Source organism: Athene noctua, chromosome 31 (genome assembly GCF_965140245.1).
Source record: "Athene noctua chromosome 31, bAthNoc1.hap1.1, whole genome shotgun sequence".
Lineage (NCBI taxonomy): Eukaryota > Metazoa > Chordata > Aves > Strigiformes > Strigidae > Athene > Athene noctua.
The window spans coordinates 1,597,381-1,614,506 of record NC_134067.1 but is presented as its reverse complement, the minus strand read 5'-3'; the positions used below and the strand labels follow the sequence as shown (position 1 = coordinate 1,614,506).

At 51.3% G+C, this 17,126-nt stretch overlaps 1 protein-coding gene across 9 annotated transcripts; it reads right to left on the bottom strand.

The window, feature by feature from the left end:
* Positions 1-10: 10 nt before the first annotated feature.
* On the bottom strand, positions 11-16,692 carry ILF3 (interleukin enhancer binding factor 3). Of its 9 annotated transcripts, none has more exons than XM_074929804.1 (20): positions 16,546-16,692; positions 12,647-12,742; positions 12,337-12,563; positions 11,839-12,019; positions 11,413-11,560; positions 9,971-10,062; positions 9,488-9,583; positions 9,082-9,193; positions 8,507-8,604; positions 8,008-8,119; positions 7,771-7,899; positions 7,282-7,481; positions 6,775-6,945; positions 6,340-6,477; positions 5,872-6,048; positions 5,312-5,465; positions 5,125-5,178; positions 1,445-1,801; positions 912-1,043; positions 11-734 (listed from the first exon to the last, which is right to left on the bottom strand). In XM_074929804.1, the coding sequence occupies exons 2-20, from the start codon at positions 12,647-12,649 to the stop codon at positions 601-603; spliced, it is 2,715 nt and encodes a 904-aa protein (XP_074785905.1). In that variant the 5' UTR covers positions 12,650-12,742; positions 16,546-16,692; the 3' UTR covers positions 11-600. The 9 variants fall into 9 exon arrangements, with proteins under 9 accessions (XP_074785905.1, XP_074785902.1, XP_074785901.1 ...); XM_074929801.1 differs by lacking the exon at positions 16,546-16,692 and adding an exon at positions 15,650-16,023 and having other exon boundaries at positions 921-1,043; XM_074929800.1 differs by lacking the exon at positions 16,546-16,692 and adding an exon at positions 15,650-16,021 and having other exon boundaries at positions 5,312-5,462.
* Positions 16,693-17,126: the final 434 nt, after the last annotated feature.

Below are 17,126 nucleotides of genomic sequence, written 5' to 3'. Positions count from 1 at the left end.
GCCCGAGACATCAAGAGTTTTGTGTTTATTTGTCTACATTCAGCTTACTCCAGATGTACTGCCTGAGGGATCCAGGCATACAAAACCCACTCTGTCCCACTGGTTTTTAAAATAAAATCTTCACTTATAAAACTGAAACACTAAAGCATTAAAATACAGAAAGCTCGTTTAACTCACTTCACAAAAGCATTAACAGATGACATATCCCTTATCTATTTAAAGCCATACTGTGTTCACACTTCCACGTCAATTTTTAAATAGAAAAAGGATACTGAAATTGTATTAACTCCAAAACAAAAAAAAAAAAAAAAAAAAATCGTTTTCCTATTTAGACAAAGTTGTAATGGCAACTAACAAACCATTAAATACAGAGATGCCCAAAATACAGCTAAGTATGGAATTACAGGTACTCAACCATTAGTGACCGGTATCACAAAGAGCACTGCAACATGGAAACGGGGCAGGGGGAGGCAGGGGGGGATTTTTTTTTTTGGGTGGTTTTTTTTTTTTTTTTTTTTTTAACGTGTTTACCGTGAGGCGATAAAACTGAAGATTCCGAGGGAGGGAAGAAAGCGCCGCGCCCGCGGGGGGAGGGCAGCTTTATCTGTACTGGTAGTTCATGCTGTGGTCGTTTCTGCCGTAGCCGCCTTGGGACGCTTGGTAGGAGCTGGGGGGGCCGCTGTAATTTTGGCCTGAACCGGGGGAGTTGTAGTTGGACTGCGAGGAATATCCACCTGTGGAGGGGAAGGGGGGGAAGGAGAGAGGAGCCGTCAGCATCGTGGCACCGAGCAAGGAGCCGTTTGAACGCAGAATCGGGGGGTTTTGACTCCGATCCGGCAGCCCCGAGGCGGGGGGGGGGGGTGGTAAAGACACAGAGAAAAAAAATCTACCGGGAAATGGCGTATACTGACCTTGCTTACCTTGGTACGAGGACCCTCCGCCCCCCGAGCCTCCCCCATAGCCACCGTGCGAGCCCGTGTTGTAGGAGGCACCTCCCGAGTAGTTATTTCCTCCGCCGCCGCGGCCGCTGTTGCCGCCGTAACCTGGGGCGGGGGGGAGAGCGCAGTGAGTGCCGGTTCCACCTTCCTCCTCCAGAACGCCTCAGTGATCTCGACCAGCTAAACCAACGCGCTTTAAACCCTCCCAAGTTCACAAAATATCGGGATGGGGTTGGGGTGGGGGGACCCCAAAGCTCCCCCAGCCCACCCCCCGCCCAGGTGCTCAGAGCCCCCTGAACGGCCCCGGGGCATCGCCCGCCGCTCTGGGCAGCCTGTGCCAGGGGCTCCCGCCCTCAGCGCGGGGAATTTCCTCCTCAGATCGAGTCTAAATCTCCCTTCTTTTAGCTCAAACCCGTCCGCCTTGTCCCACGGCTCCTCCACGCAGGACCCAGCGTATTTCCCCGTTACCCACTGTTTGCATTTTACTCCCCAGAGAAGCAACTCACTGAATTTGCTCTCGTAGTTGTAATCGGAGCCTCCGCCGCCGGGCGAGTTGTAAGAATTGGAGTAGGAGGAGTAGTTGCCTTGCCCGTGGTTGTAGCCTTTCTGCTTGCCCTGGGGCGGGCCGTAGTTACTGTACTGGTTCTGGTTGTAGGATTGCTGCTGCTGGCCCTGGTGGGACTGGTACCCCGAGCCGTAGGAGGGTTTTTGCTGTCCTCCGTGCTGCTGTTTCTTCCCGCCGTGTTTCGGAGGAACCGGGGAGTTGTAGTTATCACCACCCTGGTAGTAGGAGCCGTAGCCAGAGGAGCCGCCGCCGCCGCCGCTCCCCGAGTTGGAGTGGCCACCGTTGCTGTAGAACTGGCCTAAACAGAGAGAAGAGCATCAGCCCCGGCAGCGCTTCACGGGGCGGGGGGCAGGTGGGCGAGACGTGGCGAGATTCCCCCCCACGCCACGGCGCGGGGCGGGGCAGGGGGGTTTAGGAACTCCCCACCAGGTGGAACAGCAGCGGATGGGGAATCGTGAGACGCAGCCCGAGAGCCCCGTGAACGGCGCCCACTCCGTGCGCCCCCAGCTTTAATTCCAGCACGAGCCCAGGGTTTAGGACTAAGCTCAGGGCTACGACGGTTTCTTTAATGTGCGTTACAGTCACCGACAGTTATCGCCCTACAAAGATGTAAAATTGGGTGCTCAAACAAGACAAGTCGCCGTCAGTGGCACCTGATGCTCCGTGTCCGCAGCCCCAAGAGAAGAACCTCGTTTCCTGTAACGAGGAATTAACCCAACATCCAGGGGGATGGCCCCGAGGCACCCGTCTGGATTTACACAGTGAGCGAGCAGCGACAATCCAACAGAAATTAAGACGTGGGTGCAGAGCTCATCCTATTTACCTCACAACTGGGGTGCTACCACGGTCCCCGAAAGCCTCCAAGGGCTCTGCACACCCCACAGAGGCCAGATGGGACAGCACTCCACGGAGGCCAGAGTTAGGCCGGGTTTAACTTTTATTTATCAAGAGGACTACAGTCAAGCTCTTCCAGCGATTCTTTTCCCCCGCCCGATTGCTGCAAGCTGAGCGTCGGGGCGGGCTCGGTGCTGGGCTCAGTGGGAGAAGATTTGCTCTACCGGCAGACTTGGCCTACTGGAAACTAATTTTCAAGGAATAGAAGATACTAGAACCGAACTAAAAACCTGCCCCGGTGTCCGTAACGGCGTGTACCTCTAAAAGAGGGAAAGACTGGCCAGCACTTCCTCTGGAACAGGGGAGAGGCGGGTGAGAATTTAATTAAAAAGGAGACAAAAAGAGTAAAATCTCACGCCCTTTGCTTGGGCAATCCCGTGTGAAACTAGGGGGATGAGGCAGGGGGAAGGCGAGTCCCAGCTCAGTTCCTACATCCGGTGTTTGCAGCTCTTCCAGGCACCTCACTTTTCATTTTTTGATCGTTTAAATCGTTTCTTGTCTGCGCCCCCCCTGCACTACAGTAACATTTCTACACAAGATTTTTGGTTTTTCCTCTTCCGCAGAAGATCACGCTTTAGCTGCGCAGAAACGAGGTTCTGTGATTGATTTATCTCCAGCCCCAAATGCCACGGTGGGAGCAAAAACATCTCCTGGCTGCAGGAGACACTTGTACCAAACTCCCCGTCCTTGGTCGGGGCGTGGGGGGTTTCTCCAGAGCGAGGGATTCCGACTGGCACCACGTAAATTCAAGCTGCAGCTGCTGGCAGTTGGTGTCTCCCAAGTCAAGAGTCGTGGAATTTCCATTTTACACCAACACTTCATATTTAACTATGAAGTTTTAATGCTGTTTGACATCGGATTATGTTCGACTTTCCCCAAATCAAAGCTAAAGAATACAAATATCCAGCACACGAGGTGTTATTTTAACACGTAGTCGCTTAAAAAAAGGGCAGTTTTGCCACCTCATTCGGGACAGGATCTGCTCCCTTGTATAAAAAGTCATTATCTCAAACAACAGCTCTCTACAAAAAAATAGGGCATGCATCTTTATAATAATTCTTTTTTTAAGTATCCACTAAACGCCTTGGACTTTTTTTTTTTTTTTTTTTTTAAAAAAAACCCCACAACCTGGTGCTCCATAGCCAACGGTTTTTGTTTTCCTTTAGCTGGTTTCAGTACCGAGTTAACTCAAAGGTGGTGGAGCCTCCCAAGTTAAATGAAGGCAGAGGTGCAGCTTTGCGGCTAAAACCAGCGACAAAACACGACGCAGTTTGCAAAACAACCACCGCAGCAAGAACAAAGGACCAAACACTCGGAATTCAGCGACTCGGGGTCTCGACTGGCCAACTGGGAAATTCCCCCCCCGATTCCGGTGAGATTTAATTCTCCAGGCGATTAAAAGTACTTTTAGGGCGACGAGCGTTTTCCAGCTTGGCCGTTAAGTGCTTTTGGCCCTTTACGTGCGGCTCAGGAGGAGGCGGGTTTCGCGTTAACGACGGAATCGGTGCGTTTCCGAGGTCACTAACGTGTCCACGCTAACCCCTAACGCCTGGATGTTTATTGTGGCAGGATGGGAAGCACGATTACAATACCTTGTGAGTACACTAGCTACCGGCCACGACAAGTCACACCCCTCAGCGGGAATCCACCAGCGTGTTACAGAGGATGTAGGATTAAAATTTTTAGCACACACGGTTTCCACGTACAAGTCAACATTTCGCATGCTTAAAAAGCTGGGCTGTACTACGTTCAAGAGATGTTGAAAAGTCTTCCCAATATCGAGAGGCGTGTACCCAATTGCTGGGATTTATTAAAAGGCTCAAAATTTTGTACAAAACCTGCTGTAAATTAAGACAAAGGTCGATTAAAACACTTCAGTTTCTTAAAAATAAAGTAATGCTTTCCATAAAAAGCAAAGATGGGCTTTTTGCCTTTACGCTGAACGGAGCTGGCTTGGAAATTTGTGCGAGGTGCACAAAAACATTCTCGGATAATTGGTTCCCCCTGTTGTGTACATCGATACAACCAAGTTCAAAGGCAAATCACAATAAAAACTGCCACTGTCTTAGTTCTGCAGGCTAAGAGAGTTTCAGACAAGCTGCGGTGAAAAGCCACTGTTGAGAAACCCAGTGAAGCACGGGGACACGGCACGAACACTTTGGGTTTTGGAGTTCGAGAAAATTGGAGTAAAAAGCTGTTTTTTGTGCAATACTTTTAGATGATCTAGGAAGACCCAAAATCATGATAGCCGTAGCAGTCTGTGAAAAAGTCACCTACAAAAGGGGGAGACAGAGCAGAGAGAAAAAATTAGAATTCTTTTGAAGATGGCAAAATGCGCCACATTTGAAAAAGTCATGTTTTAGATTTCTCTGCTCCTGTCACCCCCCAATGAAGGCTTCTTCTCAAGACCAATCGCTGGGTATTTTCAGGGAAATCACATTCAAAAGTGTGGCCGATAGCTTCACATGGCTTAAAGCAGAGAAATTTAAAATATTCACAGTTTTAGAGGAAACGTGAAGTCACCTGGATTCGCGTTTTTAACTTTTTAATGAGCACACAAGCCACCTTTCATGACTTCGCGTTTAAAAAAAAAAAAAAAAAAAAAAAAAGAGAGAGAGAGAGAAACCCCCTTAGGAGGGCTCCTGCACGAGCACGGTGCAACCCGCGCCGAGTCTCACACCCCCAGCAGCTCGATGAGTTTCCAAATTTAAGATGAAAACCACTTACTATAGCCTGCTGTCGCGGAATTGCCTCCGTAACCATAGCTTCCGTAGCCAGCACCTAGATTCAAAGAAAAAAAAAAAAAAAAAAAAACGTTGAAAGAAAAGGAAATGGAAGCAGACAAAAGGCCTCGTGTTTCCCGTCACGCTCCGAGACAAAATACTGGTTTGGGTGGGAAGGGGCTGGATCTCACCTGCATTCATGTAGCCACCGTGGTTGCCACCGAATCCCCCCCGGCCTCTGCCCCGGCCTCGGATGTTGCCACCTCTGCCACGGCCACGCATGTTGGGGGGAGGAGGCACCTCGTTGTGCATGGGGCCTCCCATCCCAAAACCCGGGTTGTGCTGCTGAGGGGAGAGAGAAAAAAAAAAACAAAAAACGTGTCACCCGGCTCCAGAAGGCACCGCCTGGCCCCCGAGGTGACAAAAAAACCCAAAACAAACAAACAAAAAAAACCACTTTTCCAGGGGGGGGACAGCGGGGCCTCCGGAACGTGCCGGGTACCCCCCTGCCTCGGAGAGGGGGCTAAGTGAAACACAGGGGGGCAGGCACCCAGTAAGGGCCATCTCCAGAAAACAGGCTGTTTTCTGTAAAACTCAATGAATTTCTGCTTTCAAGCAGATCCTGGTTTCCCTCCACACCTTAAATTATTTCCCCTCCCCAAAAAGGGATTAAAACCACAGAGCAGGAGACAATGGTGCTACAAAACCGTTAAGTTACACCAGGAAGTCGTTGAATTGTGGATTTACTTACTTTTACTGCAAACTTGGGGCCCCCCCTCGCGGGCACGGGGGCTCTCTTCTTCTTGTTCTGCTCGATGGCAACGGGAGCATCTGGGAAGAGCTTCTCCAGCGCAGCCAGAGCAGCGTAGGCTTTCGCCACCTTTTTATTGGAACCGGCTCCTTGGAATTTCTGCCCGTCAACCTCCACCTTTGGAAGGGATTAAGTCAGTGCATGTAAGCAGAAAGGGCAGGAACAGAAGCTGCCACTTGGGAAAATTAACCATTTTCTGTGTTGCCTGCAGATAATTCCAGGAGTTAGAAGGGCTCAAGGTGAGACTGGATGAGGCCTGATGCTGTGAAAACATCCCCACCCGCTCAACGATCTTTAACAGGCCCCTTCCAACCCAAACCATCCCGTGATTTTATGATTTTTAATTCTGACTTGAGAGCCTTGGTAAGAGACACCCGAGCTGGGACGAGGGACCGGGGGTCACCTCACCTCCATGACGAAGCGCTTGTCGTGGCTGCCGCCCGTTTCGGAAATCAGCTCGTACTTCAGCCCACGCCTCTTCTCGTTCAGCTCCATGACGGGATTCTTGCCATGCTTTGTCAGAATTGGTCCCTGTTGTTTCACATTCTGGAAGTAGAGAAGAGGTGATGTAAACTCCCACAAAAAAAAACCACAAAAAAACAAAAAAACAGAACGAGGGACTCTCAAGCCGCTTCCAAACCGTGTTATTTTGGAAAAGATCTGAAGGAGGTAAGCTCGGAACGAGCTCCCCTGATTTTTTAACTTCATCAGTTGTACCACCACGGTACCTCAACGGTACAAAACACCATCAGAGCAACCCGCTGCCACCGGGCCCTTCCAACCGTGTCCCACCTCACCCCACAGCCCCGGTGGGGCCCGTCTCACCCCCCCGGCCGTGCTCACCTCTGGGGTCTGATCTGAAGGAGGGGAGGCAGCAGTGGGCGTCGAGACAGTTTCTACTACAGGAGGAGGAGCGACAACGACTGGTTTCTGTTCTGTTTCCTCTGCTGATTCGTCTCCTTTCCCAGATTCTTTGCCTTCCACTCCTGTAGGCAACCCCATATCTTGTAACACCTAGAGCAAGGAGAGTAGGTTACTGAGTGGCACTCACCTTTCAGGGGAAACACCCGACAACACTGCTCAAGAATCCTTTTTTGAGTTCAGTCCAGGCGCCAGGCATCCCCCAAACGCTGAGATTTGTGAAGTCCTCTGCCCCCAGACTCCACACACAGCAGACAACACTGGTGTCTGGCTCCCCTCCTCCCTGTCCTGAAGGGTTTGGGACACTCCTCACACCCGGCTGCTGTCACCATCAATTTAGTTGCCCCTTTGCAATGTAACGAGGTCAGCAATCAAACCGCCTCCTAAGGAGAGGCCTCTGGCAGGAGCTGGCACACCCACGGCTCTTACCTTCACCGCCACGTGCAATTTGGCTGTCTTTTTGGAAGGTCCCGATGCCTCAAATGTGCTGCCATCAATTTCCACAGACATCGTAAAGATCGGAGCGTGAACGGGACCAGTCTGAGAGACAAGTTTGTACTGGAGGCCAGGTTTGAGCTGGTTTAGTTTCATCAGTGCATTCATGGCCTGGGGAGGTTCGAGTTTTTCCTCTGAACAAAGCAAAAAACCACAAAAGTTTGCGGCTGTTTGTCATCTCTTTCAAAGAAACATAACCAATTTCAGACAAGTTCTGCATTTTCCTCCTTGTGAGAGTTTAAGTTATACCAAGTAAAAATCTTACAGGGTTAAGGTGTTGCTTTTTGTTTGTTTTTTTAAATTCGCGCGCCCTGTAACCCCTATTTACAGCATCACCCAAGACCAAACACTTGCAAGAGCTCTTCCACAACCTGCCCCCCGCCTCGGCCTGCGAACAGCTCTCGGGTAGCCATTTGTACCTACCTCTCGTTAACTCAATACCTTTTTTCTGAATCTTCTTTTTCTTTTTGCTGGGAGATTTCTCCTCTCCGTCCTCCTCCATTGGACGCTTCATTGGCGTGACAGCGTATGTTGTACTGGGAGGAATCTGGACTGTAACAGCAGTAACAAAAACCCCCTCAGTCTTCCAGTTTTCAGCAACAGCAGCAGCAAAAGCCTCGGAAAGGCGATTTGGGTTTGGGTTTTCTGCCGAGTACGTACCAGTATAGTCAATGGGGTTTTCGTTCTTTGGTTTCTTGGGCATTTTGGAGGGTAGGGGATCCATCCCCAAGACTTTGTGAAGCTGGCCAAAAGCAGCAAGTCTCAGAGCGTGCTAGAAAGATTAAACATGTGTTACTGGGACGCGCAAGCGGCTCCACCACTCTCTGTTCCCTGCACAGTTTCAGACAGGAACATTCTACCCACCCCTACACAGAAATCCTCATCAGTTTAAATAGGACTCTCTGAATTTTTGCAGTTCAACCCAAAATACGGGTCGTGGTAGCAAGTCACTATTTAAAACCTGATACTTTGCTTCTGGTTGGCCAAGCTACAAATTCCTTATTGGTGTGGGACCCATATGTATTTCTTTTACTTGACTAGATATTAAAAAAGTTAACACCGACCTCTGTGAGGTTACTATACTACCATTAACCAATATGGAAGTTCAGAGTCAGTTGAACTGATTAAGTTTTCGTAACATCTGTAGTCAAAACTATACCTGAGCACTCTGTGTGATATCTTCCCTTTGTTGTCTGTCTAGATGCCCAATAGCATCAGTGGCTTCTTTTTCACAAGGATCATAAATACCAGAACCATCTGAAGGCAGGAAACAAGGAAGATATGCAGAGAATTATCCTGGTGTTTCTAAAGAAACTAAACTAAGTATTCCCTTGGCATCAATCAACACTCATCTCTCGGAGAACACGGACTGACATGATCCATCCAATGTCCAACATTGTGAAACTCGCCTGGGCTATTTCACACGTACAATTAGCAGTGAGGCTGGTCACGACCCCTCAGGGAAGCAAATTTTACGCTCGTGGAAGCTGGAACCTCTCTCTACGGGGGGGTTTAACGTCATGGGTCCGTAGCTCTGAACACACGTGCCCTAGGTAACGGCAAGGTACTGTAGTACCCGTCTACGCCGGGGGCTGTCTGAGCTCCGAGTCTAGGCTGCCCGCACACACCACGAGGGACTTCTCGAACGCTACGGCAAGGTGACCGCGCCTGGGAGCTCCGCCCGCGCCGCATTTCGGCTTCGCTTTGCAATGTAAATGCAGAGAACCACCTAACCTGGCATCACGATCCCCGAGGCGAGGCACTCGAGAACTCTCCTCAGAGCCTCGCCAGCGCCCATGGGTCTGTTGGCAGTTCCGATAGATTTCTCACACAGCAGCTCGAGAGGCTGAAAGACAGGTTGGAAGAGTGAGAGAAGCCCGGCAGGCGCTCGCGCTGCGATCGGGGCTGGAGGCTGCTGCCTCTTCCCAAACGAGGAGATTTTTATGCTGCAGAAACGAACCGCTCAAACGATTTACGCCACGGATGGCCGAGATGCAACCTCTAAGGGCAGAAGCTTCGCTCACACCGTTTATATCTCTAACTTGGGACACGGGCCGCGCGCAGAGTGAAGAGCCCAACGCTGCTTCGGGGAAAGCAGCACCAAATCCCCAAGAAATGAACAAAAAAAAAGGAGCATTACCCATCCTCTCAGAGGCGCCCAAGTAGGAACCCGAGTACACAGGTCTCGCAGCACTCGTATCACTATGACACACGACTTCAGCCCGTTAGCCCTGGCCTAGAATAAGAATCAAAAGCAGACACACAGTCAATAAAAACCCCCAAACTGCTCGTTTGCAGACATTCATTTTCGTGGTGCTACTTTGTCAAGGGTAAACAGTATTTCGCGTCACCATTTTAGCACTTAGAACAACAACCGTCGTGTACAAAGGCAACATTACTCTTAACACAAAGCAGCAGCTATGCATCTATTCTTTAAAAAAGGTTCCTGCCGACCATTTAATTCGCTTAAGTGCTTCTTTAGCAACTGTACCGTTGACAGACGCTAAGTTCAGCACGTCTAACTATCATCCGACATTAAAGTATTTTAAATAAAAAAACAAAAAGAGTCAAAAGACTTTACAAATTTTCTACTTAAAGACAAATATAAGAACAAAATGCAAACCTGGAACCACTTGGCGTGTCGCAGTGACGCCAAGGCAGCAAGGCATTTCTGCCTGTCCAGAACGTCCGGGGAGTCGGTGACTGATAGCGTTTCTATTCGTGGATGGAATAAGAAGACAAGGCACAGTTTGACCAAGGGGGATCTGTCAGGCGGAGAGGGGATGAGGCAGCTTCCTAACGGGCAGCTGAGGCTCCCAAAAGATCCTGATCTAGCTCCTGTACCGTGGAAGGAGGGGTCTGCAGTGCGTTCGCCTAGCGGCCTCGCTTCGAAATGCAAACTGCAGCGAGGGGGGAGGTTCAATTAACTGGGAGGGGCTGAAGTCTATTCTGCGAGGAGACGGGGCGTGAAGCTCGGTGGGAGAGGACAGAAATCCTTTACGACTCGAATGAAGTGGTGGCGTAGGAGGCCGGTAATAGGTAACAAAGGGAAATTTAAAATAAAAAGAACCCCCCACTCTGCATTTCGCTGTAGCGGAGGAGTGGGGGGAGAAGCTTTGTGAGGATCAAGGGAACCCCCTCCGCCCATAAGGCTTGACTGCCCTGGCCCCAACCCGTGACAGAGAGCGTCCTGTTGGTCAAAGGTCCAGCGTCCCTAAAATTGACAAACTAGAAGGCTTGGTAGACGAGGTCAGATATCAAAACCAAAAGACAGTCAATAGAGCACAAAGATATTTCCCAGTCTGTGCTGCAGCAAAACTGAAGATAAGGTTTGAAAAAGCGCAAAGTTTCTCAAGACCAGGGTTTTAGATAAGGCTAGTGCACAGAGCGAGAGGTTGACAGCCACCAATTCGACGGCACGGCGCCTACGAGACAGAAGCCATCGTAATTCACGCGCCAAAAACCGTCTGCCAATTCCAAAGGGAATTTGAGAGCCAATGGAGAAGCTAACTTTATCCAAAACTCTGCATCGCTGTCTGGAATTCTGAACTTCAGCTGATGAAACAGCCAATCGAGGAGACCCAGAGCACTTATCATTCTTGCTGCAACACAAACTGCGTGGAACATCCAATTTCATGTACATGCAAAGTCATTTAACAAGAAGCCTTCGAGATTTTTTTTTTTTTTCTTAAACGTATCTGGTTTATATTTTTATGTCACTGTGCAGGCCACTTACATGGCTAGGTACGAAACAAGATTAATACAACAAGATGACATATTAGTGAACTAAAGGCCCAAGTAAAATAAAGGAAAAAAAAAATAAAAAGGATAAAAAAAAAAAGAGCAAAATCCCATCTGAAAGGTGCTACTCAGTTTCGGAAGCTTGGTCCAAATAAACCGTAACCGTGATCTCATGAGGTTGGTCTTCTCTTACGGAATTTTGAATTTGCACAAAAATAATTGTTGCCGCTTCGGCTGAAACTGAAGAGCACGCTTTAACAGCGAATTAGCAACAGAAATGTACGGGTTGCCAACCGACTGTTGGCCGTTTGCAGTCTGCCATACCTCCAGCTAACTGTTTCTCCATTTCTTCTCTGACTACAGGCGACGTCAAGTGGATGGTCAGCGTCAACGGCGGCTCTTTTGTGTTCTTAATTACAATGGCAGCGTCACCCACCGACTGGATTATTTCGTATTTGTCTTCAGTAATAGCCTGCAAGATAATTTCCCCACTTAGCTATCATCTTAATTCGCTTCTGAGAGATTTCAAACAGCCTCTTCCAACAAAAACCAAGTTCTATAAACAAAACTTCAGCTAACAGAGAAGTTTATTTCACAAGGCGACTCCAGAGTAAGGCCACACGCCTGTGAAAATGACTTTTCCAAGAGGAAGGGATCAAAACACACGTCCTCAGTGTCTTTTTAACCACTTAAAAGCTCTTCCACTCGCTCTGCCGCAAGCACACGCAAGCGTGGGGAGGTTTTACTCACAGCAAGCTGTACTCCGAGATTGTCAGCTACTTTCTCCAGGAGCTCTGTGGTGGGTTTATCTTTGCAAAGAAGAACCAGCTCGAGATCCAAGTCCCCCTTCAGCAAGAGGCCTTTGGCTACAAGCCCCACGCGCATCACGCCCCGCAGGGTCCTGGTCAGCTGCTCCGAGGCCTTCTGGTCCCTGCAAACACACGGGCTCTGGTCACGGGGGCTCCAAAACATCCAGAATTAACAGCAGGTGGGGAGGTGCTGATGGCCACCCCGAGCCGAGGGACAGGTCTGCAACACTTCAAGACAACAAACGACCCCCCCCAGGACTGACCACACCCGCACGGGAAAAGGCACTTCAACCCCGTGGTGGTTAATTCCTCTTAATCCCACAGCCAGGGAAAACAACTTTTCCACCTTCAGCGAGCAGATTTTTCCTGATCTAAATCAGAAGGTGCCGTCACTCCCAACCGTGCCCTTCACAAGGCCGCGCACCGTGACGTTCCTTACCCTCCTTCCTTGTTTTCCTCTTCGGCTGCCGTCTCCATGGACTCTGTTTCTGGCTGCTCCCCACTGACTTTTTCTTGCTCGTCGATCCAGTCGGACACAGCCTTGAGCGCTCGCTCCGTGTGGGACACCATATTCTGAACGGCCTCCAGCTCCTCCTGTGTCGGGTAAACGGCCGAATGTTTGGCCATCACGTGGCGGTCGTCGTTCACAAAAATACGCATTGGTCGCTGAAAAGAGATTTTAAAACCATTTTAGCCAGAATGGAAAGGTGGATATACACCTCGCGAGCCCGAAACCTCCTGATCCTTACCATTTTTGCTTTCAAATCTCTGCCCAAGCGTTTGAAATGTGCTGATTTAGATCCTCCCACCAAAAAGACTGTCCCAGTACCACACTTTTCTGCGATCTGAAAGCAACAGAAAGCCAGTCAGCGATGCTGGCAGGCTGGTCCGTCCCACAGCCTGCTTGCTGAAAGTACGCAGGAACAGAAATAACTGCCATCCATCACTGGAAGCAAGAAATTAAGTTAGAAGTATGCAAACTCGTTAGCGAAAGCCCGGTTTTCTGCTCCCCATGACTTACACTCAGTGCTCACAGTAACAACCACGGCCAGGTGTGACACAGCTCTGCCCCCCAGTGCGCACGGGCTCCCTCAGAGAAGGTTCTGCGTTACCCGCCTGGCAGCTTAACGACCACCACATGCTCATTTACCATCCACCAGCTCAGGCACAGAGCAAACGCTGTGAGCCATTCCCTCCTACGATCCCCCTCCAGAAGCAACGACACCCCACTGCTCGGTTTTCCCCTCCCTCCTTCTTGTTCGCTGCCCTAAGAATTTGATTTTTGGGTCCTTATTCCCAAGAGGTTTTTCACATTAAAACTGTTTTTTTCCAAAGTTCCTGTTCGTATTTCTAAACCAAAGCACACCGAAGGTAATGTGCTCCCCGCCAGAGCAGCCTGTGCTGGGAAAATTAAGTCTCTAAGCGGAGAGAACTCCGTGAGGTGCAGAACTGGGCTGCCTTCACCTGGCTGCCAAGAAAGGTGACAGCTTTCCTGCAGGCTACTCAGAAGCAACTCTTCGCCATACACTTTTTACCCCAAATTCATCTTGCAGCCCCGAGGTAAACAAGCCTGCTTTTAATTGGGATCAATACAAGTTCAGTAGCTGCACCGAGTCTCTTCACTTACTTCATCAGGAAGAAATAGTATAAACTTACACCTGCAAGTCTGGTTTTGAAGAGAGCGCTCGCAACTCCTAAAATTCAACCAATTGAGCCAAAGATCACAACAGCTTGTTCCCAACCCAGAAGCCATTTTCGAAGGGAACTAACCCCCTCCGACAGCCCAGCTGAGGCAGCGAAGTCCTTTTGTTAAAATTCCTGGACTTTGTTCCTCTGTTTCAGCCAAGGGGCCTTCGAGCAGAGAAACATTCATGTCCTGCAGGACCGATTTCTGCTGTGGGGAAGACGACAGCTTCCCAAGATCGCCTTCGGATGCGAGCAGGCTTCTGGCAAGAACTTCAAAAAGCCGTCTCGCACCCACTGGGATTGGCTCGTCGGCGTCCGTAACATCGCTTCCCACACGACCAGCGTTAAGAACCGGCAGTTGCTTGATTCAATTTGACCAAACATCTTTAATAGAACTCTTCATGTACCTCTAACTACAACCACACAGGGGCAATCCCAGTCCTCCAAACACCCTGATGTTCTGTGGTAACCCCAAGAGTTGTTAAGTGCCATTTAAAAGGCGTTAACAGGAGAGGGGCAAAGAGCTTCTGTACCTGAAGGTGATGGAGATGAAGGTCATCATCATCTGCACCCACCCACCAGCTGTTTCACTTCATTTCACCACCAAGTACCCATCAAAACTGGCCGGTAACCAGCATTTTCCAAAACACTGCTGGGGAATGTCACTCACGCCTCGATTATTCCAGAGCTCGCCACCAAACCCCATTGCTCTGGGAGTCCTTCCACTCGCAATGGGTTTCACTCAGCAGGAAACCAGACTGATGCTTACTTTTGCTTTTTTCCACCAGAATTTACCCCAAGTCGGCTGCTTCCAGCCTCGCCAGTCATCGCTGCGTACAGCTCACAGACCCAGGTTTACATTTCACGCTTTACAGGTGACACAGACTGCAAGCGAGCCCGGCCAATCTTATGTATAAATTGCCCCAGATACTGGTATAATAACAAAAATTAAAAAGAATTAACAGCCCAAATAATGCTTTACTAGAGTAACGCTGCTATAACTCCATAAAGTAACGTGAAGGGGCTGGGCGGAAACCGGGACCCTGCTGCGCTACTTGTTTCACAAACAGAGCTGGGGCTCAGGACTTGAGGAATTTTCTAGGATAAAAAACAAGAAAGCTCATTTCCTCGAGCCGCCGTTGCTGTATGGACTCAGCATTCTACGGCACAGAAATACCTCCAATTCCAATCCTGCAAACGTTACGTACAGGACGACTTTGATTTTGTTACAAATCCGGATCTAATTGTAATTAGACCCAGATGTCAGCGCCCGCTGAGCGGGGAGAGTTTTCCCCAGCTACCTGCAGGAGCCCACAAGACATCTTCCCAAGTTTGGCGGGGGCTGGCTTCCCAATCCGCTCCTACTCTGGACTGGACCCCGATGAACTGGGACACTTTGTATATAATAAGTTTTCTTAAAACTCCCTTAATTTCCTCCAAGCGAGGTAAGAAATGAGTTGAAATCTGACCTAGCGAGGCAGCTGTTTCTACAGCCAGAAACTACTACAACAGCCTAAGAAACTAGAGTCCCGTTTCCTGCGATTCCTAACGACGGACGTTAGTGCTCTTCTGGAAATCACTGAAGTTCATTGCTAGTGAGAACCCAGGAGCTGATGCTGCAGCACCACAGGATTCGCCTCTTGGGGAAAAGAACCACAGAACAAGTTAAAAACACGAACGCGCCCAGTAACGCACAATTCCTGACATCGCTCTTGAGGCTGATCGTCATTAAAATTTGAGAAAAAGGAGAAACTTTGAAATTCCACCCTTGTTTTTAGCCTCGCCCGCTCTGCTCTCCCCCTCCTACGATTTCCACTACCAGCTCGATTTCACCAACAAACTTTCCACTCGATTCGAGGCTTCCAATGGAAGGAGCAGCCTCTCCGAAACATTTGTTGGGGGGGTGGATGAGAAAAAACGATAAACAGAATGCAAAAAGGCTGAAACTTCTGCCCTAGATCAGGGGAAAGTTTAGCACGCACGTAGAAGCGCGTTTCGTTTTAGAAAGCTTCTACGTTTTAAGGCAGAATTCGTTGGGTTTAATCTGCGTTTTGAGCCTGTCGTACCTGAAGAGGATGACGGAAGGAGCGCGAAGCCTGAACGCCTCGCTCGTGTCTGCGTGGGGACGGGAAACTCGCAGGCAAAAGCTCTTCCAGGTCTAAGGACCCTGAGAGCATCTATCCCCCAGCACAGGGCTACCTGGCTGACCCAGGGGATGGTAAACAAGTGACGCGCAGGGAGGTTTTTGTGGGTGTTTGGTTTTTTTTCTCTCCCTGAACCGTCCAGAAACTGAGCAGCTACAAATAACGGGATCGATGAGAAGAAGGGGAATTACGAGCGAGTGATGGGAGAGCCCAGGTAAAACCCTGGGGAGTGAAGTTTAGGACAGCAGAGCGTGGTCCTGTGCCTGAGGGAAGGAGGTAGGATTTAAAACACAACAAAGGGGATGTTTCCACCTCACCTGTGCCCCCCCCCCCTTCCCCCCCGCGACAGAGGGGAGAAGCCTGCGGGCCGCGGGGAGCCTTCGTGGGCCTGGAGGGGTGGGTTGGGGGGTCGGGAAGGGGCCCAGGACCCCCCCCCACCCCCCCAGGACCAGCCTTCCCCTCTTCCCCACTCCCACACAGGCAGCACCGCCCGTCCCCACGCGTGAGCGCGGGGAACCGGCCGTCACGGGGGGGGTGTGTGTGTGTGTTGGGGGGGGGTGAAAGGGCAGGCGGGCCGCTGCCGCCATTTGCAAACGCGGCGAGAACAAAGCGGCGGCGGGAAATGGGAGGGGGGGGGGGGGGGGGAGCACGGCGAGACCCCCCCCACGGCGCGCGGTCCCCGCCACGGCGCGAAGGGCGGCTGCGAGGGGACGGGGGGGGCGTGCGGGATGTGAGGAGGGGGCGAACGCGGCGCAGCTCCCCCCCTCCTCAATTCCTAACGCTCCCCCCGCCCCCCCCCCAGCCTTCCCCTCACTCACCCCCGGCCCAACGGCCGCCCGCCGCCATTTTGTCTCCACAGCACAATGGGCCGGGAGGGAGGGAGGGAGGGAGGGGAGGAGGGGAAGGGGGCCGGGTCACCGCCGGCGCGGCCCGCGGCCCGCCGCCACCCCCCCCCTCCTCACCCCCCCCAACCACCTCTACTCCCCCCCCGTCCCCTCCCCACACCGGCCTACCCGCCCTCCTCCGCGGCCCGTCCGCCCGGCACCGCCCCCCGGCCCGCCTCGGCGCCGGGCTTCCCCCTCAGCCCCGGGGGTTCCTACCGGGGGGGCTGCCCGCGGCGGGAGGAGGAGGAGGAGGAGGAGGATGAAGGAGGAGGGGGGTGCTCGCTGCGGGTCCCTCAGCGGCGGCGGGGCCCGGGCCGGGGCCTGGCCGCGGTGCGGGGCGCGGTGCGCGGTGCGGCGGGGCGCGAGACTGCAGCGCGGGGGGCGGAGCCGCCGCCGGCGGGGGGCGCGCGGCCGCGCGCGAGGAGGGGGGGGGGCGGGGGGGGCGGCGGCGGAGGTTGGGGTTGAGCGGGAGGGAAAAAAAAAAAAAAATTTAAAAAAAAAAAAAGTGGGGGAGT

Excerpts from the sequence above, each read along its gene's own strand:
- ILF3 (XM_074929799.1), bottom strand. The coding sequence starts at position 15,760 with ATGCTCTCAGGGTCCTTAGACCTGGAAGAGCTTTTGCCTGCGAGTTTC. Across the intron at positions 11,561-11,838 it reads ATCTCGGAGTACAGCTTGCT|GCTATTACTGAAGACAAATA; the intron begins GTGAGTAAAACC and ends ATTATCTTGCAG. Across the intron at positions 6,946-7,281 it reads AATTGCACGTGGCGGTGAAG|GTGTTACAAGATATGGGGTT; the intron begins GTAAGAGCCGTG and ends TCCTTGCTCTAG.